At 54.4% G+C, this 26,603-nt stretch overlaps 1 protein-coding gene across 10 annotated transcripts in view; it reads right to left on the bottom strand.

Moving 5' to 3' along the window:
- Positions 1 to 26,603, bottom strand: part of COL27A1 (collagen type XXVII alpha 1 chain) — a 186,584-nt gene that overhangs the window by 48,649 nt on the left and 111,332 nt on the right. For all 10 annotated transcript variants that reach the window (XR_009503756.1, XM_059925413.1, XM_059925421.1 and 7 more), the window contains 14 exons: positions 24,618 to 24,671; positions 23,907 to 23,951; positions 20,631 to 20,684; positions 19,306 to 19,359; positions 18,616 to 18,669; positions 15,745 to 15,798; positions 15,543 to 15,596; positions 13,891 to 13,935; positions 12,649 to 12,702; positions 10,928 to 10,972; positions 6,437 to 6,490; positions 4,532 to 4,585; positions 4,258 to 4,311; positions 689 to 742 (listed from right to left, as the gene is read on the bottom strand). Coding sequence is in view for 9 of the 10 variants with exons in the window: in XM_059925413.1 (XP_059781396.1) it covers positions 689 to 742; positions 4,258 to 4,311; positions 4,532 to 4,585; positions 6,437 to 6,490; positions 10,928 to 10,972; positions 12,649 to 12,702; positions 13,891 to 13,935; positions 15,543 to 15,596; positions 15,745 to 15,798; positions 18,616 to 18,669; positions 19,306 to 19,359; positions 20,631 to 20,684; positions 23,907 to 23,951; positions 24,618 to 24,671 (729 nt within the window). In the remaining variant the exon portion in view is untranslated. The remainder of the gene's footprint in view (positions 1 to 688; positions 743 to 4,257; positions 4,312 to 4,531; positions 4,586 to 6,436; positions 6,491 to 10,927; positions 10,973 to 12,648; positions 12,703 to 13,890; positions 13,936 to 15,542; positions 15,597 to 15,744; positions 15,799 to 18,615; positions 18,670 to 19,305; positions 19,360 to 20,630; positions 20,685 to 23,906; positions 23,952 to 24,617; positions 24,672 to 26,603) is intronic.

The following is a 26,603-nucleotide window of genomic DNA, read 5'->3' as shown; positions in this document are numbered from 1 at the left end:
AAAGCCTCTGCGGCTCCCCACTACCCTTGGAACATAGCCCATAGGCTTAGCTGTGGCGTTTGAGGCCCTGCTAGCTCTTGGCCTTATCTCTCTCTCCTGCCCCTCTGTGGAACCAGTGGGGAACCCCTAAACATGCTGCTCCTTCTCACCTTAGGGCTCTCCCTCTGCCTGGAACCTGGCATCAGCTCAAGCATCACCCTCTCCTTGAAGCCTTCCCTGGTACCCTGGTCAGGTGAGGTGCCTCCTCCAGGCTCCCAAGCTGCCTGTGTTTCCACCATCGACGTGCTAATGACCCTGTACTGCCTGTTTAACCTACTTGATTGGGCCATGAAGCCAGGCAAGGGTCCTGCCTGTCCTGTTCTCGTGGTATCTACAGAGCCTCCAACAGTGGCTGGCCCATAGCAGGTGCTAAATAAATTGTAGGTGAATGAATGCATGAGCAAACACATGAATGGTCAAAGCATCGGCACCACAGCGCCCCTCTGTTCCTGCTGGATGGCAAAGCGTGGTGCTCAGAAATGGGCTGGGAAAGATGGGTGGGGGTCCCACACGGACAGTCAGGCCTGGGAGGAGCCTGGTGCTGTGAAAGTCACAGATCTCAGGGCTGGGCGGAGGGCAAGGACCAAGAGGGGTCTCTCCAGCAGGTGGCCCCGCCAGTGTCCGCCCCCGGGGGCTGGGCCGCACTTACCCGGCGTCCCTTTGCTCCCCTCATGCCCAGCGGGCCTCGAGATCCTGGAGGACCCTGCGGGGAGGAGAAAGAGTCTGGAGAAACCCCCTTTTAGGGAGCAAGTACAACACCGAAGGCTAGGCCTGCAGCCTCAAACAGGCGCTGTTCAGGAGCAGCCACTCCCGAGCCCAGCAGCTCCAGATGGAAGGACTTGGCCTAGTGGGAAGATCTGTCCCCCAGGAGAAGCAGCGGACGTGCTGCCACCTTGAGTAGGAGTCAGCGCCTGGGAATCTGGCAGCAGGGAGAAGCCATCCTGGATGGATAAGCCACTTCCTTCTTTATCTCAAAATCAACAACCGGAAGCTATGAGGACATTCCTGACCAAAATCTCCTCCAACTCCCACTTCCCCCTTTCTCTCTCCATCAGCAAGGAGAATATGGGGTCCCAAGTTCTGTCCCCCACCCTGACCTTGAATATTACCTGAAAGCATCCAGAAGGCTCCGACCAGGGCAGAAAGAGCCAGGGAGGGTAAGAGGGAGCAGAACTAGACCAGGGCCCGGAAGTGAGGGAGGGGGAGCGGGAAGCACATGTGGAGGGGGGAGGGGAGGAGGGGGAGAGGCTGGGCGGAGAAGTCGGGGTGGGGGAAGGCAAAGAGAAGGGAGCAGGGCCTGGCCCAGGGAAGACGCCCGCCAGGGTTATCTCGGTTTGGTGAAGGAACGACAAGAAGAGACAGGGAGGGAGGGAAAGAAAAAACAGGGCTGGCTTTGTTCTTTGAATTCCCAGCACCTGGCCCAGGGCAGGCCGATGACAGGGATTAAGGGAAGGACTGAAGAGGACAGAGGATAGGAAGGGAGAGAAAGAAGGTGAAGAGAGGAAGCAGGCCGCCTCGCTGCCTGGTTTCTCTCCCCAGGTTCCAGCCCCAGCTACAGACGTCAATCTGCGTCTTAGCCACATGGCTGGCCAAGGACCCCTCCAACAGCTGCAGGAGCCTCCCAGCTCCGCGGCGATTCTCAGACTGGGCGTGCTCCTTTTACAAGAAGAGAAGGCCTCATCCCCCCCTCCGAATACCAGGGAGAGGCCCAGCTCAGTTTGGGGCCTCAGGAAAAACTCCTCTTTCTGCTCCTATTTCTCTCTTCCCAGGGCCTCAGGGGGCGCAGACCTTTCAACTGCTAAAGGGCTGATGTGAGGCGCTGGGTCCCAACCTGATCCCTTGTCAGCAGAGCAAGCAGGGTGTGGACCCGGGCTTGGTCCCCTAAAAAGACAGATCTGACTCCCGGGTGAGGGAGAACATGAAGACTGGGTGAGAATGGACCATTTTATAGAGGGATCTCAGACTGCAGAAGGCATGCAATGCGTCACTGGGAAATTTCAGGAGCCAAGTCTCAACTCAGAGGCAGTAGAGTAGAGTGCTTAAAAGAGCACACTGTTCCACCAGAGAACTAGGTTCAAACCCTGACTCTGCCACCTACTAATTCTGTGACCTTTGGCAAGTGACTTAAACTCTTTGGGCCTCAGTTTCATCATCTATAAAATGGGTATAAGAAGAGTCCCTGACTCCTAGAGTTGCTAGGAAGATGAAATGACCTGGAAGGTCCTCAGTAAAGGGTTGCTGTCAGCTCTCTCAAAGGGAGAGGAGGTCAGAAACTGGTGGTCCCAGGACCTGACTGTTCCCCTCCAAATAATGGAGATAATAACCTTGGCTGACCAAGGACTGTAGGAGAACATGGATGTTAAAGTGATTGGAAAAGTGGAAAATGCCAATCAGATGTGAACGGTATCATCAGAAATGTCACTTTCATAGTAACAGTCTTACTAATAATAGTGGTAATTATCATATCTAACAAACAGCGATAGTAATTATTATTGTTACCATTCATTAAGCACTTAGTATATGCAGGTAGTTTGCTAAGCATTACATCATGCACGGTATCATTTATTTCTCACAACAATCTCATAATGAAGGTGGTATTACGCTGACTCAGATGGGGAAACTGAGGCTCAGAGATGCTATAAATGTTGCCAACAATCACACAGCTAGTAAAGGGGGAGCCAGAATTTGACTCACATGTGTCTGATTCTGAAGCTTTCTGGACCTCCATGCTATCCTGCTTCCCCAGTGGCACTGGGGGCAGCTGGCTGTCCGAAAGGAGCCCCAAGAGATCCAAAGGCCCAGCCCCACAATGCAACAGAGGAGGGTCAATGGCAACCTTGGGATCTGAAAGCGGCAGCTCACTGTTTGATTTCACTAAGTCGGAGCCAAACCATTGAACAGATGGAAGCACTGAGGAAATGGAATGGGGAGGAGGTTGGACATGGGAGGAAGAAAGCCTAGAGGGAGGCTCAGGGAGGCTGAGGTCCAGGGGCACAGCTAGAATTGGATGATAGACCTCTAGCATCCTTGTTCTCTGGCTTCGGCCCTACCCTGGGCACCTAGCACTGTCTGGCACATAGTAGGTGCTCAGTAAAAGTCTGTTAATGAGTGAGAGGACTAGACAGTGAGAATCTTAAGAGCAGGATCTATTTTTTATCATTTTTGCAACTCCAGGACTGAGCATGGGCACAGCACACGGCAGGTGCACAGAAAAGTCTGGGAACTGAGTTGGCCTTGCTTCCCTAAGTGGCTCAGAGAACTGGTGTGGGCGCACTTCCCTTGGGTTCAAACCATCGAAGGCTCCCGTTCCCTCCTTCCTCAGACCCCAGAGAGCCCCTCAGTCTAGCCTGTGAAGGCACCTGAACTCATCACCCTCCAGGCTTGCCCCAGGATCCTGCCTGTGCCGGTCCCCCTCCCACCATACCCTTTCCACCTGCCTGAAGCCCACCCCCCCATCCCCTAGCCCCAGAGTGGGCTCCTAGCCTTGAGCCTCAGCCTTGGCCGAAGTGAGTGCCCTGCCCCAATTCCCTCCGTCCTCCACCAGCAGAGGTGGAGGGACCAGAAGCTCCCTGTGCTCAGGGTGAGAGCCACCCAGCCCCCAACCCTACCTCACCCTTGGGGGAGTAGGAGGGACCCCTGAATCTGGGTGCTCCTGCCCACACCCTCCCCCCAGCCCCCCACCTCTCCCACCTCCCCGCCTTGGGATCCTCAGGAATATCCCTGGTTCCTCAGTCATCACGAGAAGCCCAGGACCCCTGTATCCTTGGCCCCTCATTTCCCATTTTCTTCCCTGCTTTCTCCATAGCAGCTGTCACTTATTTACTGGCTTCTCTCTCCGCCACACCAGAATACGAGCTCCTAAAGGGCAGGGACAGCTTTCTGCCTTGTTGATGGCAGCTCCTGGAGTGGCACATGTGACACAGTATTTCCTGAGTGAATGAACAAAGCAATAGAGGTGCCAATGACCATGATACTCCCTTGCAATGACCATCCCTGGTTTCGTTTCACCCACGCAATCACACTATCATGACCATAATTATTTCCTCTATTATTCATATGAGCAAAATTTAGGTGCAGAGAAGTTCAATGATCTGCCCTGACAATACAGCCGGGGAGTGGGGGAGCTGGGATTCCTGGTCTGTCTGACTTTGAGACCTGGACTCCTCACCATGACTCGACAGTGGGTTTGAGCTCAGGGAACATGAGGGCTTTGCTTACCGTAGGTCCAGGCTCTCCGGGGGTCCCAACACCACCTGGAGTTCCAGGATGACCCTACCAAGAAAGAGATGAAAAAGAAGGAATCAGCTCTGGAAGGTGCCTCTTCCTCCTGCAGTACTGCCTTGGCCGGCTCAGCCCCAGCCCAGGGCCTCCTGGAAGGTAAAGGAGCCGGTCATCGTGGACGCCTGGGGTACGCGGGCGCAGGCAGAGGAGAGCAGAACTGTCACCGCGGCTGTGACAGGAGAGGGCAAGGGGATGCAGACTTGCTCCTTACCATCGACCCCTTGGGTCCGGGCGCGCCTGGGGGTCCCATCATGCCCCGGTCACCCTGTGATGGAGACAGCAATTCAGGGAGGTCACAGCAGTGGGGTGGCTCTATGGGGGGAGGGTGCAGAGGGCACTCCAGAGACTAGATAGGTGCAGGGACTTGTCCAAGGTCTATAGCCACATCACCCAGGGTGGTGACAGGGGGAGGGGGGCGTCCTGGGATTTCAGTCAGCAGAAGCCAAGAACCCCAGCAAGTCCTAGGAGGCCTCAGCATCCACTGCGGTGTGCCACACGGTGGGCTTCCCTTGGGCAGGGATGGTCCAGACCAAGGATGTGCTAAACACGTCATCCCCTTTGACCCTGGCCCACGTTATGTGGTCCTCATTGGGCCTGGCATCCCCTAGGCTGGGTTTGCTAAGGCAGAGATGGCAATATAAGGCATTTCTTTTATTCTCCCCACCCCCTGCCCCAACCCAGATGAGATGCTGGAGAATCAGAGGTGCAACTTAGTCTCTCTTGACCAATCCAGACAGATCGGGCAGAGATGGCAGGTGTAGCAGACAGAGCTATGGCCGGAAGGCAGTGGCTCTGGGTTTGGATCCTGGCTCTATTTGTGTGAAGCCCTTTCTTGTATCCGCACAGCCGGCAAACATTTCTTGAGCATCTACTATGTGCCTGGCATGATATGCTAGACGCTGAAGACACGATGGTGGGTAGAAACAGACAGACCTTGCTCACGCGGAGTGAGACAGAGTGTTACGAGGAGACTGACACAAATCACCAAAACAGATGCAAACTGGGGTAAGTGAAGTGAGGGAGTGGGTCTTGGTGCTAAGGTGTTTCACTAGGGGATTTGACCCCCGAGTGCAGGGGTGTGGTGGGGAAGGCTTCCTTCAGAATGCTGAAGGATAACTGAGAGTCATCTAGGCAAAGATAGGGGGATGGGAAGAGTGTACCTGACCGAGGGAACGGCATGGGTAATGGTTTGCAGGTGAAGAGGGACATGGAACATTCGAGCAACAAAAGAAGGCCAGAGATGGCTTTAATATTGCACTGAAGTTATCAAAGATGTTACCATGGAGGCAACAGGGTGAAGGTTACACAGGACCTTTCTGTGCTATTTTTTGTAACTTCCTGTGAATATAATTACTTCAAAAAAATGTTAAATTTAAAAAAATAAGAGGAAAAAGAGAAGGAGGAGGAGAAGGTGACCAGAAGGTCTGGGACACAGGGAATGATAAGAGGGAGGCATGGGATGAGCCTGGAAAGCTAGATGGGGCCAGATTAGGACCTCAGTCTTTCCATCTATCCAATGGGAATAATATCAACTCCCGTAGGTCGCCTTCCTGGGGAATCAGATAAGCCTTCTCCTCAAGGGCCCATGGGAAATGGGAAGCCACAAGCTGTGGGCTGGGAGCCAACGTGGGGCAAAGTGTGGCCATGGAAACTGAATGTGGTTCAAATCCCAGCTCTGCCACTTCCTATCTGGGTCACCTTGAGCAAGTCACCTCCCCTATTGGAGCCTTGGTTATCTGGTCTGTAAAACAAAGCTGCTGGCATTAACAAGGCAAACTAAAGAACTGGGCTCCTTTTTTAAAAGATGACTCTTTGCCTCCTTCTGTTGCCAGCCCCATGCAGTGCCAGCACGCAGCTGTGAGAGGCCCAGACCACGTAGATGGCTGTCATACAGACATCTAACTGTGTTCGAGGATGCTGGCAGGAGGGCACGGCGGAAGCCCCAGGGGATGCTGGGACACGGAACAATGGCTCTTTGAGGGTCTGGAAGGCCAGGGAAGCGAGGAGAGGCCAGGGAGGGAGGTCTGACACCCCCAGGGCAACTGGCCCCTTCACCTTTTAAAAATTTCAAAACACAAGCTCTATTTGCTTAGATATTCCCACCAACACGACTTACCTTTTCTCCCATGATTCCTGGCTCCCCGACCAGACCAATGAATCCCAGAAGTCCCTATAAGAAATGTGTATAAAGGCAAGAGAAAGACGGAAGCAACATGAATTCAGAGATGTGCTGAGTTTCAAAGGCAACTCGCCCACATCTCTCTTCCACTGGAGCTGTCTCCCCGTGTCTCCTGCCCCGTGCTGGGTAATCCAGCCGGCGTGGGGCTGCCACCGAGGAGAGAGTTGCCTCTCTTTGGGCACTGTCCTGACTTCCTTCGCTCCACCAGATGGTTCTGATTTTGGAGCCAAGCGGCGGGGCTGCTGCCAGCATCCCTGGGAGAGCCACACATTCTTCCCGCGCCAGAAGCTGGGAGGCAACCACCTTTGGGGAGGGGGTGGGATAGGGGAGTTGGGGGGCGGGGCAGGGGAAGGTCCTTCAGCGGTGCTGGGAAGAGGCCTGCCTGTGAGAAATCTGTCCCCATCTTTCGGGGCCCTGGAGCTGTTTCAAAGAGAGAAACAAACCTGTTGGCGGGGATAGAAACACCCTAACAGCCCTTGCCAAAAAGACTTGATTGAAATCTGGGAAGTGAAGGCCTTTTTACTGTCTTGTGAAAGGCTTCCTCTCCTTTCTGAAAGAGCGTACACACACACACACACTGTGGTTCCTGTTGCTCTTTTTAACTCCACTGGGTGATAAGTGGCCTCTGTGTTCCAGGATGGTTCTAGGTGGCTGCAGGCCTCGCTGCCGCCAGGAGCAGGTGACTGGCTCACGCTCCGTGAGGGGGAAGGGCTTAGTTAGAGGAGTAACCCAGGAAGGCAGGCGATTCCCAGCCCAGACCCCACTCTCTTCTCTGCTAAGGAAAATTCCAGCAGATGGGGGTCTAGTGTGGTTCAGGGGTGCAAAAGTGGCTTTGGAAGAGCCCAGGTTTGTAGCCAAGAGTTTCTGGGAGAATTCGGCAAGACTGAGGGATGAGTGGATTTGCCCCATAAAACCTGCCCCCTGTCCCCAAACTGCATCCAGAAAGAAATGAGACCTTGAACCTGATCAGAAACAGATCCGAAGTTGTACACTCAGGCGGTGAAGCTGGCCCACCTGCCAGGCAACTAGAGCGAAGAAAAAGCATCCAGTTCCAAAGGGTCAGCTCTGAGGGGCTCAGAGACAGTTTTAAAGTGGCAGCTCAGACCAGGACTCTGTGTGTCTCGTGGCTTCAGCCTAGGATTCAACTCTGGTCTGTGTGGCTCCAAAGCCCATGCACCTGTCCGTCACTCCAACACGTGTGGCCATGAGCAGGGCACAGGTCTGCCTGGCACTCCAGCACCATCACCATCCATGGGGGCCTAGTGCCCTGAGTTCACAGACCCTTCAGGGTGGAAGTATGAGGTGAGAGGGGTGCGGTTCAAGGTATGAGATCATGGCTAATAAGTCACAGAAAATAACCAAGTATCCCTCCCATCCTATTCTAATTTATTTTAAAAGGGCACGGGGTTAAGACAGAGGCCTGAGCTCCCCACAAGGGAGCAGTCAGACATTTAGAGGATGCCGAGTAAAGGGAATAAAAACTGCTCTGTTAAGAGGCCCCTGCCCAACTGGCCCAGAGAAACAGAAATTTCATAGCTACTTTAAATTTATGAGTTGTTGGGTCCTGGAAGGCAGGCAGGTCATAAACTTCAATGAAGAAGCCAAACGGGATCCTAATGAATAAGGGCCATACAGCCCATTCCCTGCCCCCATCCCAGGACACCCTGTCGCCACTGGGGCACTGTCCCGGAACATCCTGGCACCCTGTCCCGGGGGTGGAGCTGAGGCTGGTCCAGGGAAGCTCGCCCCCGAGGCCCAGGGCTTCCACCTGGCGGGGCTGGTGGAGAAGCAGCTCTGACAGCTGTGGGCACAGTTGGCTCCTCTCAGCTGGCAGGAGGGCATGGGGGTGGTGGTGAGGCAACATTGTCACCTACAGTGGGCATGGCACAGACAGGATCTGAGTCCCCGGTTTGGGGGAGGAGGCTGGTCCGGTCCTTACGCAGTCTACAGATAAAGGCCTGTTGTCGATCGACTATGGGGGGTTTTCTCCCTCCCTCCCTGCTCTCATATGACTCTCTGCTGGGTGCTGGGGATGCAATTGAAACAAGACAGTCAGTCGTGGGTCCTCTGCTGGACTAGACATCTCAGGATTAGGTGTTTAGAGGCCTGGCTTCCCCCTGCACAGAGCTTCTTAAAGGCAACCCTCATGCCTTGTAATTATCTTTGGGCACCCAGCACCTGGGACAGGGCCCGGCAGGCTGGCTGCACTCTAATTAGCTGTTGGAAAACTGCAAGAGCTCAGGTCAAGGGTTTTCTAGTCTCTTCGGGGCAGGTCATGGGAATCCAGCAGGCCTGAGTGTCAACTTGGGCTCTGACGGTTATGTTACCGCCTGGGAGATCTCGGGCAAATTACTTAACTTCTCAGAGCCTTGGTTTCCTCATTTGCAAAACGGGGCCAATACTACTGACTGTCATAGGGTTGCTGGAGGAACTGCCGGGGATGGTACGGAAAGTGTTTGGCACAGAGCCTGGCACCTAACAGGTACCCGATAAATGCAGCAGACACTGTGATTATAAGGAGGTCCTTATACTCTTTCCTGGGGATCCTCTGATTCTGCCATGAACAGGAAATGCCTGCTCCTTCCCACCTCGGGAGGGGGCCAAGGGAATAGCAGACATGGCACCCCGCATGCCTAATGGCAGCCACTGGGCTCCTGCCTCACGGCTCAGACGGGTGTCTCTTTCCTGCTCAGCCGGCCGGGCAGCTAGCTGAGGGCTCTACTGAACAAGTGAGCCCGGGGCTGCCCAGGCCAGGTTCCCATTCCTCCTGCCCCAGCTTTGCCACCACCTTACTTGGTCATCTAAGTCCAGCCCATTCTCCTCCATGAATCCCAGACTGCCAACATGGACCAGGATCCAGGGGTTTTTCACCTGGGGTCCCTGTAAGGCTCCATGGATGGATTTCAGGAGGCGGGGGGTGGGGGTGGGGGCGGGGGGCGGGGGTGGTCCATAAACTTGAATGGGAAAAATTACCACTTTTATTTTCACCAACCTAGTTGAAATTTAGCAATTCCCTCAAATATGAATGTAGGCAACAAACCCACAGCACCTGTAATGGTCACAGATATTTACATGTCACATTACCGTCACTGCTGCAGAGAGTTCAAAATGTATCAATAAGGCTTGTCACCACTTCAAAATTGAGGTTGTGACTGGACCCGCTGTTAGATCTCGCTATTTAATGGAAGAATAAAGAAGCAGATCTTTGAGGAGATCACATTTTAACGTATTGTCATATTTGTATTTCAATATAATTGATTTCCTTTGTAGTCCTGTGTTTTGTATTTTATGCATTTAAAAGTTCTCTATTCTGAGAAGGGGCCCATGGCCTTCACCAGCCTGCCAAAGGGGTCCAAGGCACAAAAAAGGTTAGGACGCCAGGACAGAGTGATTTCTAAGGACCTTTCGTGTCCTGCCATCTTAGGATTCCGAGTATCTATTTCCCGAGGGCCCTACCATGAGCATAACTATGAAATTAAATTTGCGGAACGTATTGCCTGTTTTTTTCCAATCAGGAAATACATCCAGGCCACGGCCGCTCTTCCAAACTCCCAGGCTTCCCACAGAATGCACTCGAATAACACTGGAAAGGTTTCAAAAATCCAGTCCTCCCCCTGCTTTAGTTCCTTTCTTCCCCCCAACAGATGTTGCAGGCCTGGTGAGGAAGCTCATCGTGCGTGTGACTCTCACGCCATTGATGGTGTTTCTCGGTGGAGACAAATTCTTCTGGGTCCCCAGCATCATTGATCCTTCCAGCCTGAGGCAGGTCCTCACAGGGTTCAGAAGGTGGGGTCCTCCTTTAAAGGAGTGGAGGAGACTGCTTGCTACCTTCCAACCTGGCCTACAAGCCCAGAGGTGAAGCTTTCAGGAGGCACAGGGCTGCAGAGGGGGGACTGAGGCCGGCCATCCACCCAGCACCGAGGGCCCTGGACCTCCTTCTCCATGACCACTTGTCACCTCCTCTCCTCTTCAGACCCTGACCTGACTTCCCGACTATCCAGAACCACTGGTTTGAATTTCATCTTCTTTATAATTTAGGGATGCCTGGACCAAGAGTCCCTGGCAAGTGGCTCTGCTTCTCTGGTCTTCAGCTTCCCCGTTAAATTGAGCACGAGCGGCGACCGTGAAGGGCTCTTCCACTTTTCACGTTCTGGGAGCAAAGTCACGTAATGTCTTTGGGCGAATGCCCCCAGAACATCTGCAGAATCAGGCCGTGGGGAGTGGCCTCTGTGACTGAGATTCATGGCTTTTTCATTCCGTGACCTCACCTCCCTCAGAGCCAGAGTCTGTCCGTGTCAATGAAAGGGGAAGATGAGCGAACCTACCTCTCCAGCTGGGATGGGGATGAATGAGGTGCGTGTGTGTGCTTCCCACAGTGTAAGCGCTCAGTAAAGGGAACCGATATGCTCCAAGACAGTGGTGACTCACCTGCTCACCCATGGGCCCCGGCCGTCCAGGATTGCCTGGTTCTCCCTGCAGAGAAACAGAGGAGGGTCACTTGGCATGGGTGACAGGAGTCTAGGCCTCCTGGGGGACACCCCAGTTGACTGGTCTTAGTCCCCACCGGTGGGGATGGACCAGGAAACTCAACTCCAGAGTCTGGCCTTGGAGACTCCAAACAAGTGGCAGGGTCAAGGGATACTGGGACAGAACCTCTGGCCCCAGGGATGACCCCAGTCACCATTCCCTCGGAGTGGCCCTGGGCAGATTACTTGGCACGAGATCTGTATCTCATTTGGGCCCTTCATCAACCCATTTTGTGGAGATAGAAACTGAAGCTCAGAGAGGTGAAGGGACCTTCTTGAGGTCACACAGTGAGCTGGAAGCAGGGCTAGAATTGGAACTTCGGTCTGACTGATGGAAATCCCCATTCCTACTGCAGCAGGCTGCCCCACCGCAGGATGAGCAGGGAACTGGGGGAGTCAGGGCACCTGAGTACCGGACCTAACCCACCAGAGCTCTGCCACCAGCTCACAAGTGACTTTGGTGGGTCTCGCCTCTGCTCTGGGCTCGGTGTCCCCAGCTACAAATAAGGAAAATCAGACTCATTTGTCTCCGAGGCTATTTCCAGCTCTCATGCCCGGTGGCCGTTCGCAGCCTCGTCTATCTGCTGGGACGGCTCCTGCTCCTTCTGCGGCCAAAGCCACCCTGGTGAGCAGACCCATGGGATAAATCCACCCAGGCTATGTCACTGCTCCCACTACAGAAAGACAGCTGGTGTCTGAGGGAGAACGGCCGAGACCTCAGAGGGCAGGACGTGGGCTTGGACCAGCCAGGAGTTTGGTTTACAAATGCACGTGGCTCATTGTGATCCCGGCTCGAGCCTCAGTCTCCACCCCAACTCCTCCCCCAGACCTCACACTTGGGACCCCCAGAGGGGCCAGACAGACACAGACACGGGGGCCATTTCCCCTGAGGGGAGGGGACGTGGACAGCCTGGGTCCCCCAGCTCTGCCCTCACCCTCTGTGCGCTTGCCCAGCTGTAAACTTGGCCCAGTGATCCCTGCCCAGGACGGCTGGGGAAATCCAACCTTCAAAGGGAGTGCCTGGAAAGGCAATTAAGCTGCCCACGTGTTGAGGATCATACTCTCCTACTGGGGCCAGGTCTTTTTTGATAACTTTAAAAAAACTGTTAATAAATGAAATGCATGTTTATGGTACATGATGGGGAAAATACAGAAGCCCAGAGAAGAAAATGGAAATCTCCTGTAATCCCACCACCCAGAGATAACCCCCGTCCACATTCCAGCCTTTGCTCTGAGCCTTCGGGAACAAGTGTAACCAGCCCCTGCCACAGGCTCATTCTGCACTCTTCTACTACGTGACCTCCTTCCTACACCCCCGCCATCGCCCCCGCAATGCACAGGCATTTTCCCGTCTTGTAAAATCTTCCAGCACGCCATCTTTGGTGGCTGCATTGTACCCCATTACTTGAACGCTGCCCCACTGGGAGACACTGAGGTTCTGTCCATTTTTTCCTCTCCGTTACCCATACATACTTTGTGATAAACGGGGACCATTTCCTCCCTTTTTCACAACAGGCCAGGGATTCAGGGGTCATCCTAGGGCCTCACAGGTTGGCTCCCCCTCTCTCCTCTCTTCCCCAGGCGTTCTCTCCTCCCCGCCCAGTCACTTCCAGGTCCCCTCACCTTCAAGCCATCCGGGCCAGGCCTTCCAGGAAACCCCTTTCTGCCAGGTTGACCCTGCAACAGGGAGAGGTGAGTGAGAGAAGCCAGGAGGGGGTGGGGATGCAGAGCCACTATGTCTCTAGGCTGCCAACTGTCCTTGGGGATGCAGGGAGAGTCTACAGCTGTGTGACCTTGGGAAGTCCCCCTTCCCCGGCTGGTCTTGTTTGCTAATGGGGATGATGAAACCTGCTTTCAGGGAGTGAAGAAAAGGAAGGGACTGGAACAGAAGATAAAGGACACAGGGGGAATGGGGAGTTTACACCAGTGGTCCTCAAAGTGTGGTCCGGGGCCCTCTGGGGGTCCCTGAGACCCTTTCACTGGAGATTTCACTGGAGGTCAAAACTATTTTCATAAGAATATTAAGCTGTCATTTGCCCATGTCACTCATTTTCATGAATGTAAGCGGAGTTTTCCAGAGGCTACATGACACGTGGTATCATCCACAGATGGGACGCAGAGGCAGAATGGAGAATCCAGCTGACTCCTATTAAGCCAGACGTTAAAGAGATTTGCAAAATATGTAAAACAATGCCACTCTTTTCATTAGATGATTTTGCTTTGGAAAATATAGCTATTTTTTTTAAAAAAACCTATTATTTTTGTTAACATGAAACAGGTTTGTTATTAATTTTGAATGAATTGATCCAACGTTTCTCAGTTTTAAGTACTCATATGGAGACAACCCACACAAAGAAAAGCATTTTGGGTCCTCAATCATTTTTAAGAACATAAAGAGGTCCTGAGACCAAAAAAATCCACAAACTGCCAATTTATGCAATCGTGACTGAAGGTGGGGCGGGACATACACCTTCCTGCTGGAAGGCCACTTGGGAGCAGTGGAGAGAATGCAGAGTCAGTTTCCAGGCAGGGAATCCTCGCTTCCTGGCTATGAGATACTGGGCTAAGCCCTTCGCTCTTTGAGCCTTGAGGGCCTTGAATGAAACTAAGAAAGGCACTGTCTCTCTCACGGGAGAATCAAATGAACGGAAATGGATGCACAAGGCACCAGCACACAGTAGGTGCGCAAGAACAGTTTCCTGCCCCTTGTCTCTCTCCTCTGGGGTCTGTCCTAGCTCCATCCCTGGGGGGGCCCAAGGCCCTCACTGACAACTTCTCTCCAGAGCACCAACCAGATGTTGCCCACCTGCACACAGCTGGCTCAGCACTGACAAATCCCACCTCCCCCGAGCCAGCAACACTCACCTCCAAGCCAGGGGCCCCTGGTGGCCCCATGGGTCCCTCATCTCCCTAGAGTCGGGAGACACGAGAGAGGAACAAAAAGGAGAAAGTTAACCCAGCGGTTGCCTTGGAGAACTTGACCTGTTAGGAGGGGAAGGGGTGGGCACAGGAGAGCTCTCCTGGACCTAGAAATGGTGCACCTGGGCCCCCTGCCTAGCCCCACCCAGGGCAGAGGCCTAGAGGCCAGGCCACGTGAGGGCTTCTGTGTGAATGGGGCTCCAGGTGCCCTGTGAATGTGGTTAGCCCGGGCTGGTGGTAGTGCTGGGCAGGAGAGTCAAACCCTATCATATGCTGTGGGAGTACAGCCCAGATGGCAGCTCAAAAGATACGGGCTCTATTCTGAGCTCTGCCATTTCCTCGGTGAAAGAACTTACCCTCACTGTGCCTCAGTTTCCCCACCTGTAAAAGGGTGCAGGGCAGAGAGGATCATCCTAAACTCTGATGAGTAGCCTAAGTTGAGTTCCTGGAGGAGAGCCACGATGTCTCATTCTTTTTTGAAGCCATGCCCCCCGACATCACTCAGGATGAGTGTGCCCAGGGTCTAGTGGGTGTGTGGTGCATGAAGGCTGGGAGGTGGGCACAAGAGAGGGAAGAGATGGAGGACCGAATGAATGTATGAGTGGACAGATGAATCAATGAAGACATGAGCAAGTGGCAGGCATATGAGTGGTAACGTGGTAACATTGAGTGTAGATGGAAGCACGGGGCTCGTGCCGTCTTTTCCTCCCACCCTCCTTCCCGCTTCCCGCCCGTAGAGATGCCTCAGACCCTCCCACAGGCTCAGGCAGCCTCCAGACTGGCCTGTCTGGCATGCCAGACCCGGAACCAGCCAGAGAAGGGATCCATGTCAGCCAGATGCCTGCCTGTGGTCGTGGTGAGTCTGGGCCTCCTGCACCCTCACCCAGGGCTGTGTGTCATGGGGGACCCGAGGCCTGAGGCCAAGGTGTGCAGTGGAGGGCCTCGGGCACGGGAAAAACCTGGGACCAGCCCGTGAGGCATCCAACAGCCCTCCACCTGATGCTCCAACAGGCCCAGAGAACTTGTCAATCCCCTTCATCATGAATGAGTCAATAAGCACATCTTCACTCTGCCACCTACTAGCTGCACAAGTCATGTCACTCTCTGGGGAGGCCGGAGGCAGCCCCCAGGAGCCCAGAAGTTATAGGGTCTATGCCATGGGCTTTGGGTTCAGCAGACCTGGGTTGGAATCCTAATGCTGCCTGCCACTAACTATGGGACCCGATGTAGTGTCTTTATCCCCCTGAGATTCAGGCCCTCACGTGAGCCGACGATTCCTTCCCTCCCGTATCAATACCCCAATAAACTGTGCTACTGTGACCAGGAGCAGTGGCGGCAGCTCTGAGAGAGAAAACCCCAGGGCAAGGGGGCTGCCGTGGTGGGCGTGACCCGCCAGTCAGGCTGGGGCAGAGAAGGACCCTGGAAAGGTCACGGGGCAGGGCTGTAAAGGGTGAGCTGGAGGGCAAGCCTGAGGTGGCCCTGGGCCCTGTGTCTCCTGACTGAGGGGCCCTGGCCCTCATCTAAGGCCTCCAGGACCCAGGAAAGAGCAGGCTGGGAGCTGGGAGGGATGGGCAGGGGGCAGGGCCAGACGGTCTCACCTCTGGCCCCAGCTGCCCACGGGGTCCCGGCAGGCCTCGAGCTCCAGGCTTACCCTGGTGAGAAGGGAACAAAAAGGGGTCTCAGAGGCGGCACCTCCTTCTCCATCACAGGCTGGCAAGACTCCTGCTGGCTTGGAAGCAGGCCCATGGTTTCCAGAGTTGTCATCCTCATCAACTGGAGCTCCCCTGGGCAGGGACTCACCTTCATGCCTTCTGGGCCGTTGTCCCCAGGGGGGCCAATGTCTCCGGGAAATCCCTGAAGGGAAGCAGAGAGCAGAAGTGACCCAGGGGGACTCTGAAGGGAAATGCTAAGACCATGGGTCTTAGAGGGGGACCGAGCTGGGTTTCCATCTCCTCCTGCAGGGGATGTGACACTGGGCAGTCAGTTATCACAGTTCGAAAACAAAGAATCAGCCCCTACACTTCAGAGAGGTGCTGAGAAAATTAAGGAAGACAAGGCAGGAAGGTCTTAGCACAGGAACAAGCACATACAAGTTCGTCTAATCCAGACTTTCCCAAGTCCTAAGCCTGGGGCAGCCAGGGCCTCAGAGCCAGCCGTCCTCTGCTCTGAGAGGTGCCATCCTTTACTGCAGGGATCCTCTATGTTCTGGGTTTCTTGCGACTTTGAAAGGCTTGAAAAGGACTGATCTAGTAAATCTCAGCTCATATCGGAAGCTGAAATTCCCACTGAGATTTACTAGATGGATGACTGTACAATGGAAGCTTCTTCCTGACACGGAGCAGAATCTCCTCCCTTCCCCAACACAAAAGGCCTGCCCTTCTCTGTCCCTTCCACGGCTTCTAGTCAGGGGCCTGGGGCCCCTCAGTCTGGCTTCCTCCAACTGCCCAGCTTCCAATGTTGGTGATCACTAGGACACCCATGCTTCTCTGGGTGTGAACTGACCAGCACAGGCCAGTATACGAACATCCCCTTCCTTGTTCTAGGTGTAATACCTCTGTTAATTCAGCCTAGAACCCCATTTGCTTTCAGGGCAGATCCACTACTCCCTCAGTTTTCTGCCAGCCAGAAACCAAAGCCTTCTCATATGAATCCCTGAGATCAGAATGCTCCCCCACTTCGCCTTTGTAAGTGGCTTTTTCCCCTTCCTCTTTTGAGCTTTTGGTAACTCCCATTAAATTCCAGCTCAAGCATTCTCTCACTCTTCTCATTAGCAAAGGCAAGAATGGTCCTGAATTTGGAGCTAACACACATGGAGCTAAAGCCCCATGTCTTTTTCTTCAAATTGAAAGACTCAAAGTCCCATTCTGCTCCGACTCACTGTGTGACCCCGGACAGGTTTCTAAGCCTCTCTGGGCCTCGGCTTCCTCACCTCTAAAATGGCGATCATAAAATCATCTAACAGGGCTGTTCCGAGGCTTAAAGAGAATAAGGTGAGCGCAGCGCTTAGTTCAGTATTTGGCACCTGGTAAGCACTCAATAAAAATCTGCATTCCAAAGGGTTTTGGGTCCTGTGTCCTGGGAAAACAAAACAAGTCTGCCTGGGGTGGGCCTGTCTCCAGGGAGAACTTGAAGGTCAGGATCCTGATCAAATTCTAGCACTCACACAGATCGGACCCACTGATGAGTGAAAGAGTTAATTCACACGGGGGCTAGGGAGCTGGAGCTGCACCCACGGTCGGTCGCCGAAAAGAGGCAAAGACCCGGGAAGGCGCTGACGTGCTCGTCAGCTTCTGTCTTCAGCTGAGCCAAGCCATCTTCTGGATACTGAGTCCGCCAATCCAAACAGAACACAAAGATGGGGGAGGAAGACCCCACCCCCGTCTGTCCAGGGACCCAGGAGGGAGCCAAAGAGCAAATAAAGACCTTCTCTGCTACAAGTAGCAGAGTGACCCTGAGGAGGTCACTCCCCTGCTCTGTGACTCAGTTCCCTCATCTGTAAACGGTGGTAGCAATATCTCCCTCACTGGTTGCGGTGACCATTCAACCAGTTCTCATCCCGAAGATACTACGCAGCCTCCTGGCATGAGGAGGTGCCTAATAAATGTGAGGCAGCAGGCTTTCCACCCGCACTGGCCAGACTGCTGGGAAACCCGGACTCTCAGAAAAGTCTTTTTCCACAGTGACCAGGGGAAGGAACCAGGTCCATGGAAGAGAGGCCAAGTCCATTCGTCTAAAGATAGGACTGTGTCATGGCCAAAGTCAACAGAGTGCAAAGTAGAACTTGTAGCTTTCAGGAAACACTCTCTCATCCATCCGGGCGATACCAGGAGTGATCTTTGGAGGGATCTGGAGAACCCGGCAGAACTAGACTTCTGTCTCTGAGACCTTATGAATGTGCAAGGCCCCAGGCCAGGGAGGTGTGTAGAGGTGGGGTGGCGGCTAGGGAGGACCTAGACCCCCTGAGACAGACAGTAGCCCTACCACTGTCCACCCTGTTCTCCAGAGCTGGTCCCCGTACTGGGGTTTGGGGTGGGGTCGGGGTAGAGCAAAAGGGGCTCGACTAGCTGCCTCGCTCCTTTGCACATAAATGCCAGCTGATGAACGTTCAACATACCTGTGCTCGTTATCACATGTATCAGAAACTCTCAGGTTCTACTGACTCAACTAGAGTTGTTATGTTAATTGCTTTAACCATCCTCCATTATTTCTCCTTCTCCATTCAAACACCAGAATTTTACACTTGTCTCCTGCTCCCCATCCCTGTGAGTCGTGAGCCCTGCACTTCTCCAGGGTGGCTGTGGGCAGTTAGAAAAGTTCCAGGGCTCAGACGGGTTGGATGCCTCAAACCTCAGGGTAGAGAACGTGGGGAGCTCCCGTGAAGGGTCGAGGCAGTGGAGCTCAGAGGGTTTTCCTGATGTTTGTTTCTGGAAACTGTAAAGGCGGCTATGAAGTGGGGAGGCTGTCTGAGGCCAGCTTCTGCCCCACTGCCTTTGAGAGCCTCTAGGGAAGCCGGGAGGCACAGAGGCAGAAAAGGAATTTCTATTCTCAGCCCCATCTCTCATCTGCTGTGTGACCTCAGGCAAGTCTCTCCCTGTCTCTGAGCCTTGGTTTCCCAAGCACAACACCCAGTCCCAGTAGCAGCCAGACACAGAGAAATAGGGTATTACATACCTCGGGTCCAGGGGGCCCAGGAAACCCAACGGATCCTTTGTCTCCAACTTTGCCCTATGGAAGAGAAGAGATTGTGGCGGAGGCAGGGCTAAGTGAGGGTCTACCTTCCCTGGATCCCCTGTATTAGCCCCCTGGCTGGGCGTGGTTGGAAAACTCAGGAGAATATGAGTGAAATCTGCCTAGATAACTGCAAGGAGCTACGGTTCAAACCCCATCTCCTACACTTGCTAGCCACAGGATCCAGGGCAAGTCACTTCACCTCGGAACTTCACTTTCCCCATCTGCAAAATGGGAGCAATACTAAGTCTCTAACTCCTGGGGTTGTTGGCAGACTTCAGAGAGGTATAGCACAGGAAGGATCTGATGCACAGTAACATTCAATAAATAAATGACACCCACTGCTATTATTAATAATGTTACTATTATTTACAAGACATTGGGAGCCCTGATTCTCACCAGAGGTCTGCCAGTGACTGATGCCTATCTATGACGCTGGGTGTACTCCTGCCCCTCTGGGCCTCAGTGTCCTCATCTGTAAAATGGGTGAATCTCCATTTCTGCTCTGCTCTATTCGCCTCCCAGAGCTGCTGCGAGAGGAAAGGAGATCCTGGATGTGAAAGCATCTCTGGCCACATTCCATGACCATTTGGAGAGTGTGAGGTTGGGGATCTCAGAGCAGAAGGTACTTACCACAGGCCCTGGCTTCCCCCGTGCGCCTGGGAACCCTGGCAATCCCTGGCTCCCCTGAAAAAGATGCAGAGCAAACTGGGGTTAGTAAGGGCCGGAAATGGTCAGATGAACGGCTGCTTGGTCATCCTCGCCGGCCTGAGGCTTGGAGAACATCCACTTTTAGGGGGAGGATGAGCTCCCCAGTCCTTTTCCCTGCTTGCAAGTTCCAGCTTGGCAGCCCTATAGGCTGGGGCCCGGGGATGCAAAGGTGAAACAGCAGCTCCTGTCCTCACCAGGTCATCCTGGAACCCGGGACCCTGGGCCTCCAAGCAAGCACTGAAGCGCCCTTGATGCCCGGGGAAGTCTGGAGCCTGGGGCCCAGCTGGAGAGGCAACCAGGCCTGCGTGGCTCGCAACCCGGAGACACTGAGGCTGGGTCAGGACGGGCCAGCCAGGAGGGAGGGGAGAGGAAGAGGCAGAGCTGGCCAACATCTGGGTCTCGTTGACTGGCTGGGTGAGGTCCAGATGTGGCCACATGGTGCCGGACACAGGCAAAGAGGAGCCGGCCTCGGCAGGCTGCCTGGGTTCCTCAGTCAGTCAGGCCAGCTACTCACTCAGATGTGTCTTAAATGTTCACCATTCTGTGTAGGACCCTAAGCTGAGCTCCTCTGGGCCAGCCGGGGGCCCTATCCTTGGGAACCTGCTGTCTGGCAGGGGGGCTGAGCACAAATCCCCATCAACCAGGGGAGAAATGTGCTACCGCAGGTGATGGGCAGGGAATGAGAATGGCAGAGAAGGGAATGGCCACTTCCTGAGCAGGTAGAGAAAATGGCATCCACGCGGGGTTCTGCGGCGGGGCTGGGCCGTGCACGGGCTGGTCGGAGGGTGTGCCCGGCTGGGCAGCAGTGTGTGCAAACTTGAGGTGCAGAGGGCAGGTCAGTGGGGCTGGAGCACAGGGCTAGAAGGGCGAGGGGCAGGAAAGTGTCAGAGTGTCCTGTGCACTGGGGGTCCGGCTGCCGGGGCGAGGAGCCAGGACGCCACTCTGGGGGCAGTGGGGAGCCATGGATGGGCTGTGAGCACAGGGCAGAGCTGGGCCCTCAGGACAATTTTGTGGCGGTGAGGAAGACAGACTGGGAGCCAAGAGGCTGGGGCCTGGGAAGAAGTCAGGAGGCCATTGTAAAGCCCAGGGAAGAGACAATGAGAGGGTAGACGGAGGATGGAGAAGACAGGATTGTGTGAAAGGAAGCCATCCTACAGGCGGGTCCTGGCCCTTGACAGGCCCTGGGAAGGAAGCCAGAGCCAGAGAAGGGCAGGGCAGGGGGCAGGGGGCGAATCTGCTGCAATTACCTTGTCTCCTTGGAATCCGGTATCTCCCGACACACCCGGAACCCCTTGTTCACCCTAAATACACACCAGCAAAGAAGGTTACGATGGAGACCACGGTGGGTTCTGGAAGTCTCCCCGACATCCAGACCCACTGGGAGGGTACAGCTTTGCTGAGGCTGTTCCTAAAGTCGATCTGCCCAGCAGCAGCCTTGTTAGAGAAAAGGGCAGCTCCCAGCCCTGCCCTGCCCTGGGTGGGGAAGGTAGGCCCTGTGGGGGACAGAGCCAGCTTATGTGCAGGTCTGCCTGGGGTTGCTCAGGTGGCTGAACATTCCACTAACAGAAACTAAACTGCCCAATGTCACCTGGCCTTGTCGGGAGAACAGACACTTGAGGGTCAAAGGAGCTGTGCCTTGATCTTTCAGCCTCTTCATCATCAGCTGATGTCACACAGAGGAGCGTGCAGCCTGGACAGTGGCCCCGCACCACTGAGGGTTCTGAGTGCATCTGTTGCTTGATATTTTTCACCGCCAGGCTGTGAGCTGTCATTTTGTCCTTCTGTGGGAGTTTCTATGCCAGCAATCTGCTTCGGTCTACTGCTAATTAGCTGCTTTTAATCAGCTATAGCATGAGAAACCAGAGCACCTGGCTACTTAAGACTATGTGTAAACAGCGAGTAAACTGGTCTCGAGTTAGCTCTGGGTGTTTCTTTTCTAAGATGACACACTGCATGGGCTTGGTGACACTGATTCTGGCTGTCGGAGGCCTCTTCTAGTCCCTCCCTGTATTCAGCCACATCCGGGTAAATGAGCTGTCGCAGAACCAGATTGGGAGATGTTTCTCCTTGGAGCTGGAACTGTCTCACACAGCCCTCATCATTTCCAGCTTTCCATGTTGGTACATTGGCCCCAGGACTCAGAAAACATTCACAGCCCCGGGAGCAGTTGGAGGAATGGGGAGAAAAACCCAGGAAGAATGGAGAATCTTAGAGAACTCATGTCGTGAGCTAAGGCCATGATCCAGCAGAACTTCCTTGGTAGAACAAAAGCCAGAATTTTTTTTTTAAATAAAAAAAAATTTCAACTTACTTTGGTTTTTCCAGTTTGGAAAATCTTGTACAATATCCCAGAATTTTAGGAACCAAGGAACATTTTTAAAAAATGTCCAAAGGAGGAGTAAAGATGGTTTAAAAAAAAAAGTTTCAAAGGCACCTAAGAAATCAGGACAATGGATTTGGAGAAAGCTGGGCCTGGAGCAGGAGCCTGGGTTCCAGAAGGTGTCACCATGGGGAGAGAGGGAGCCAGGTGGTTGTAAGTGGGACTGAGGCCAGGCTGGGTCATGGACAATCTGGGATTCTGGGCAGGATGACCATGGAACATGAAGGGGTGGCTCCATCACCCCAGGGGAGGGCCAGGGGGTAGGTTGGGAGTGAAGAGGGGCTGATCAGAACCCTGCCCCCCGAAATATTAAGACCCTGCCCCAGCCAAAGGGGCAGAAAAGAGATTTCTTTTGCTTTTCTTATTTTTCTTTTTTTTCAACGCTGAAGACTTATTTGATTTTCCTGAGATCTACGAGCAGGAAAATAATTTTCTCCTCTTTTTTTTTTTTTTTTTTCCAGTGCTTTCACCTCTCTCAATGTCCCAGGCACCACCAGTCAGCAAGCCAGCCGAGTTCTATGTAACACATTGATTGCCATGTTCCTGAAGAAACAGTGAGCTGGAGGCCAGCTCTGCAAAGGGCCTATAAAAAGCTCCCTGCCTACACTCCTATTTCCCCCACTTCCTTCCCCTCCTCCATGACTTCAACATTTCCAGAGTACTGATGACTCACAATGCAGGGTAAACAGGTAGCTGTGGGGAAGCCCCACCTCCAACAGAAAGCCCCTGCATCTCCAGAGGGAGGGCCGTGGAAGAGGGGGGGCTTAGCAAAGTCAGCAGGGCAGAGCCAGGGGGCAGAGCTGAGTCGGCGAGGCAGAGGGAGCTGCAGCTGGAGGCTTGGGCATGACGGGAGGAGATGGGAAAGGGGGAAACAGATGAGAAGACTGGGCTGAGCACGGCACGGCCAGGTACCTAGGGGTGGGAGTGGGTGAGACAACCTGGGGTGCCCATTTCTGCCCAGCAGCTCTAACTTTCTGAGTCCAGGGTCTGGGCTGGCTCCAACAGATCACTGAGTTTCCTTCGATGCATCTCTTCTCCTCTTTGGGTCTGCTTCCCCGGCTGTGAAATGTAGGCACTGGAGGAGGTGACCTCTAAGGGCCTCACTGGCTCTGCCCTTCCGACCTCAGTCTTGCTTCGTGGTGGAGGTCTCTGTCGGCAGTGCCTGGGTTCAAATCCTGACACTACTTACCAGCTGTCTGTGCTTGGCAAGCTTCCTACCTCACAGAGGGGTGGAGGACACGCGGGCTAAGCCCTGCAGAGAGCTCGGAGGGGGCCCAGCGCCGGTACCTGTTCCTGTTCCTCGGATTTAGGAGGAGCAGAGTCATCTGAAGACAGGTGCACAGGCAGCCTGGCCCCGGGAGCAGCTGAGCAGCTCTTATCGGCTCAGGTTTATAGAACCTGGGAGGCTGCCAGAAGCTCTCCCACACTCCCTGAGGCAGAGGGGAGGGCAGGGAGATGGCCACAGGGCAGAGCACAGGGGCACCACTCCCTGCCCTCCATGTCTCCTGGCTCAGATGCTGCAGGACCCAGGCCAGGTGCTGCCCCACGCTGGGCCCCAGGGTCCCACCTACCCACCTCCAGCTCTGGTTTGGCCCGGGGTCAGTTCAGCAGCAGGGCTGCGGAGGGCACGTGGCAGCTGGCAGGAAAGCAGGTGGGAGCTCAGGGGCCCGTCCTGGCTTTTCCGTTGCATTTTCAGACTCTGGGATGGGGCTCCCCGTTCTCGTCTGGGCGGCTGACGCGCATCTGTTTCCTCCTGCGCCTGGGAGGGGTCTCTGGACCCTCCATCAGCCCTGCCCTGGGGCCCATCATCTCAGCACCGCTCCTCCCCGCCCACCCCGTGTTCTGTGGCTTTGGCCTCAGCTTTGCTCCCCAAATTCGGAGACCTGCCTTACCCTACCCCCGACCCGGGTCTCAAGAGCCCCCCATACTCTGTCTGCCAAGGTCTGCGTGCCTCCAGAACCATCTGCCTGGGTCCCACCCAGAGTCACAAGGAAGAAGCTGGGTAGCGCAGATTTAGCGGGTCCAGAGGGGAGGCAGTAAGAGTGCAGGGGAGAGGACCTGGCAAGAAATCAGCAGCAGCGTCGAGGCTGAGGGGGTTCGCATGCAGACAAAACACAGTGCAATAAGGGAGTATTCAGATCACCTTATCACCTTTCAGTCCGGGTTCCCCCACGTTTCCCATCAGTCCCTGCAAGACAGAGGCCAGGGTTCAGCTGTGAGGGAGGTTCAAAACCCCACAAGTCAAGAGCCCTGGCGTAAACCCACTGGCTTGCTGCAAGACCCTGTGCTGGAGGCCCCAGCCCAGAGGGCAGTGGTGTGGATTGAAGGATCATGAGAAGGGGAGGTTGACTTGTGAATCGCAGTGCTCTGGACACATCCAGGGGAGAAGGGTGCCAATGGGGAGAGATGGGCTTCATGAGCCGTGACACACGCTTGTTGGCCAAATGGAATCATCCCTGGAACGTGGTCTGGGCAATTTTAGCCCACCTTTCTCCTGCATGCCCATCCCACTCAGGGATGTCCTGAACTCACTGGCTTGCCATTATATAGAATTTCTGTGCTCCTGGTGATGTCCCCCACTGGACTTTCAGTGCCCTGAAGTCCAGAACCAAGTCTGACTCATGCTCAGCTGGAGGACTGCTGTCCAATGAAGATGTCTGGCATAAATGACATGCAGACGATGACCAGCTCTCAGGACTGAGAAGCACTGAGCCCCTGATCTGCCACGTTCCACCCCAGCCCCCCTCTGAATGCCCCCCAACACCGTATCAGGGTAGCCTTCCTTCTGGGCTGAAATGAGTCAGGGGGTGCCCAGCTGTGATGAGACTCGAATTAAGGGACAGCTCTTGTTTACCTTCATGCCCTTGGGTCCTGGGTAGCCAATTGGACCCAATGCTCCCATGTCGCCCTGGGAAGAGAATGAGAAGAGGACGCCATGAGAGGTGGCTCACAGGAGGCTGGCCTGGGAAGGATTTCGAGGACGCAGCCCCTCTGGGTTGATCTTGTAATTAGGCACGTTCACCTCCACTGAAGTACCAGAGTAAATTTCACAGAGGACCTCTCCCAAGTTCATTTCTTGATTGCTGCCCCTTTCACCACTCCTTTCCACCTCATATTAGATTCTTTACATCCCATACTAGTTAAGGGACTCAGGGCATTTCACTGGGCTTCTGTGGACCTCGATCTCCTGATCTATAAAATGGGGACAATGATCCCTCGCCCTGAAAGCTGTTGTGAGGGTTAAATAAGCACACACAGAGGCTTCGACTCCTCTAGCTTAGTGAGGGGCAGGAACTTTCTGCTTCCAGAAGCGGGGCCACCTCCTTGGGACAGCAGCAAGGAAGGAGTGGGGCTGTCAATCACAGACACCCGAGGTGCAGATGGACCCTGTAGGACACTAAGATCAGCGGGTAGGTCCTGGACCACAGGCTGGAGACCCAGCATCAGATCAGATCAGACTGTCTAAGGCGGGAGCAGCGGAGTTCCTAGACCCTGGAGAGTCACGTTCCCTTCACGGGGGGCCCTTCACTGAGGGCTGGGGCAAGGCCGGGAGGCAGTGAGTGTATGTCGAGGCCAGACCACCCGTCCCACCTCTCCTCTACTGCTCACTCACTGTGCGATTTCGGGGGTTAACCTCTCCGTGCCTCAGTTCCCTCATCTAAAACAGGGACTAATACTCTGAGCTTCCTAGAGTTGTTTGGAGAAGTAATTGACTTACATGTATAAAGTACTTGGCACTGCCTGGAGGCATTTTTGGTGGTTACAACCGAAGAGGTGCCACTGGCATCTTGTGGGTGGAGGCCCCATAGCAAAGAATTAGCTGGCTCAAATGTCAATAGCGTTGAGGTGAGAAACCCTGGTCTAAACGGAAGGGGTGAATGGATTTTCTCTAAACAAGCCCACCCTCTTTCCCTGAAGTCTCCTCCTCACTTCCTGCCCTCCCCCATCACCACTGCCCTCAGCCACAGCCATCACATTAAGCCCTCCCCCAGAGAAAGGGAGCCCCTGAAATAACCTCTTCTCTCCCTCGTCCATCCTCTGTGACTGATGTGAGTGTCTGGCTGCTGTGTGAGCCCGGTCAATGTGCTTCACCTCTCTGGGCCTCAGTTTCCCACATCCCTGAATCAGGCTCCACAGAGGCCCCTGACCAATGCTCTGAAGCACTGAGGAACAAAGGCTGCTCCAGGTGGCCAGGTTCAAGAACGGGTTCCTGTGGGAGCTGCCTGGAGACAGCTCAGAGGGAGGCCGGCAGAGAATGAAATGTCACATTCCTGCTGACTCCTGCGGACGGACGGACCGAGGAGCCCGTGCAGTGGAATGCCCCCAGGAGAGAGACAGAGGGAAACACGCAGAGCGCACAGACGGCAACGGCAAGGCCTGGCTGAGGCAATGCAGATTCTCACCCCCCGCCCCCCTGAACCCACCTGATTGCGTCAAACCAAACCTCGCTGAGCCTTTGCCAAGGAACTCTGCTTTCAGTTCCCATCAAGTAATCCTATTAAGAAAGCGAGCTCTCAGTTTAACAGGTGATAATAGCAATACAAACGACACTGGCTGGTAAGCACTGTGTTACGCACTTCACATGCCTCAACTCCGTTACTCCTCACGACAGCCCTTCGTGGTCCGTCTGCTACTCTCCCCATTTCACAGATGAGGAAACTGAGGCTCTGAGAGGCGAGGGCTTGGGCAAATCACAGAGCTGGGCAGAGCTGGGATTCACACCAGGCAGTCTGTTCCCCAGAGCTTCTAAGCAATTCTGAAGTAATCTTTGGAGAGGAGAAGCCAGGATCGCTGGCCAGGGAGAGGCTGGAGTGAAGGCAAGCCAGCCCCTCAGAGAAGA

The sequence above is a fragment of the Balaenoptera ricei genome, chromosome 6 (assembly GCF_028023285.1).
Source record: "Balaenoptera ricei isolate mBalRic1 chromosome 6, mBalRic1.hap2, whole genome shotgun sequence".
Classification (NCBI taxonomy): domain Eukaryota; kingdom Metazoa; phylum Chordata; class Mammalia; order Artiodactyla; family Balaenopteridae; genus Balaenoptera; species Balaenoptera ricei.
Note: the sequence above shows the minus strand (reverse complement) of the source record. Positions and strands in the feature narration are given on the sequence as shown.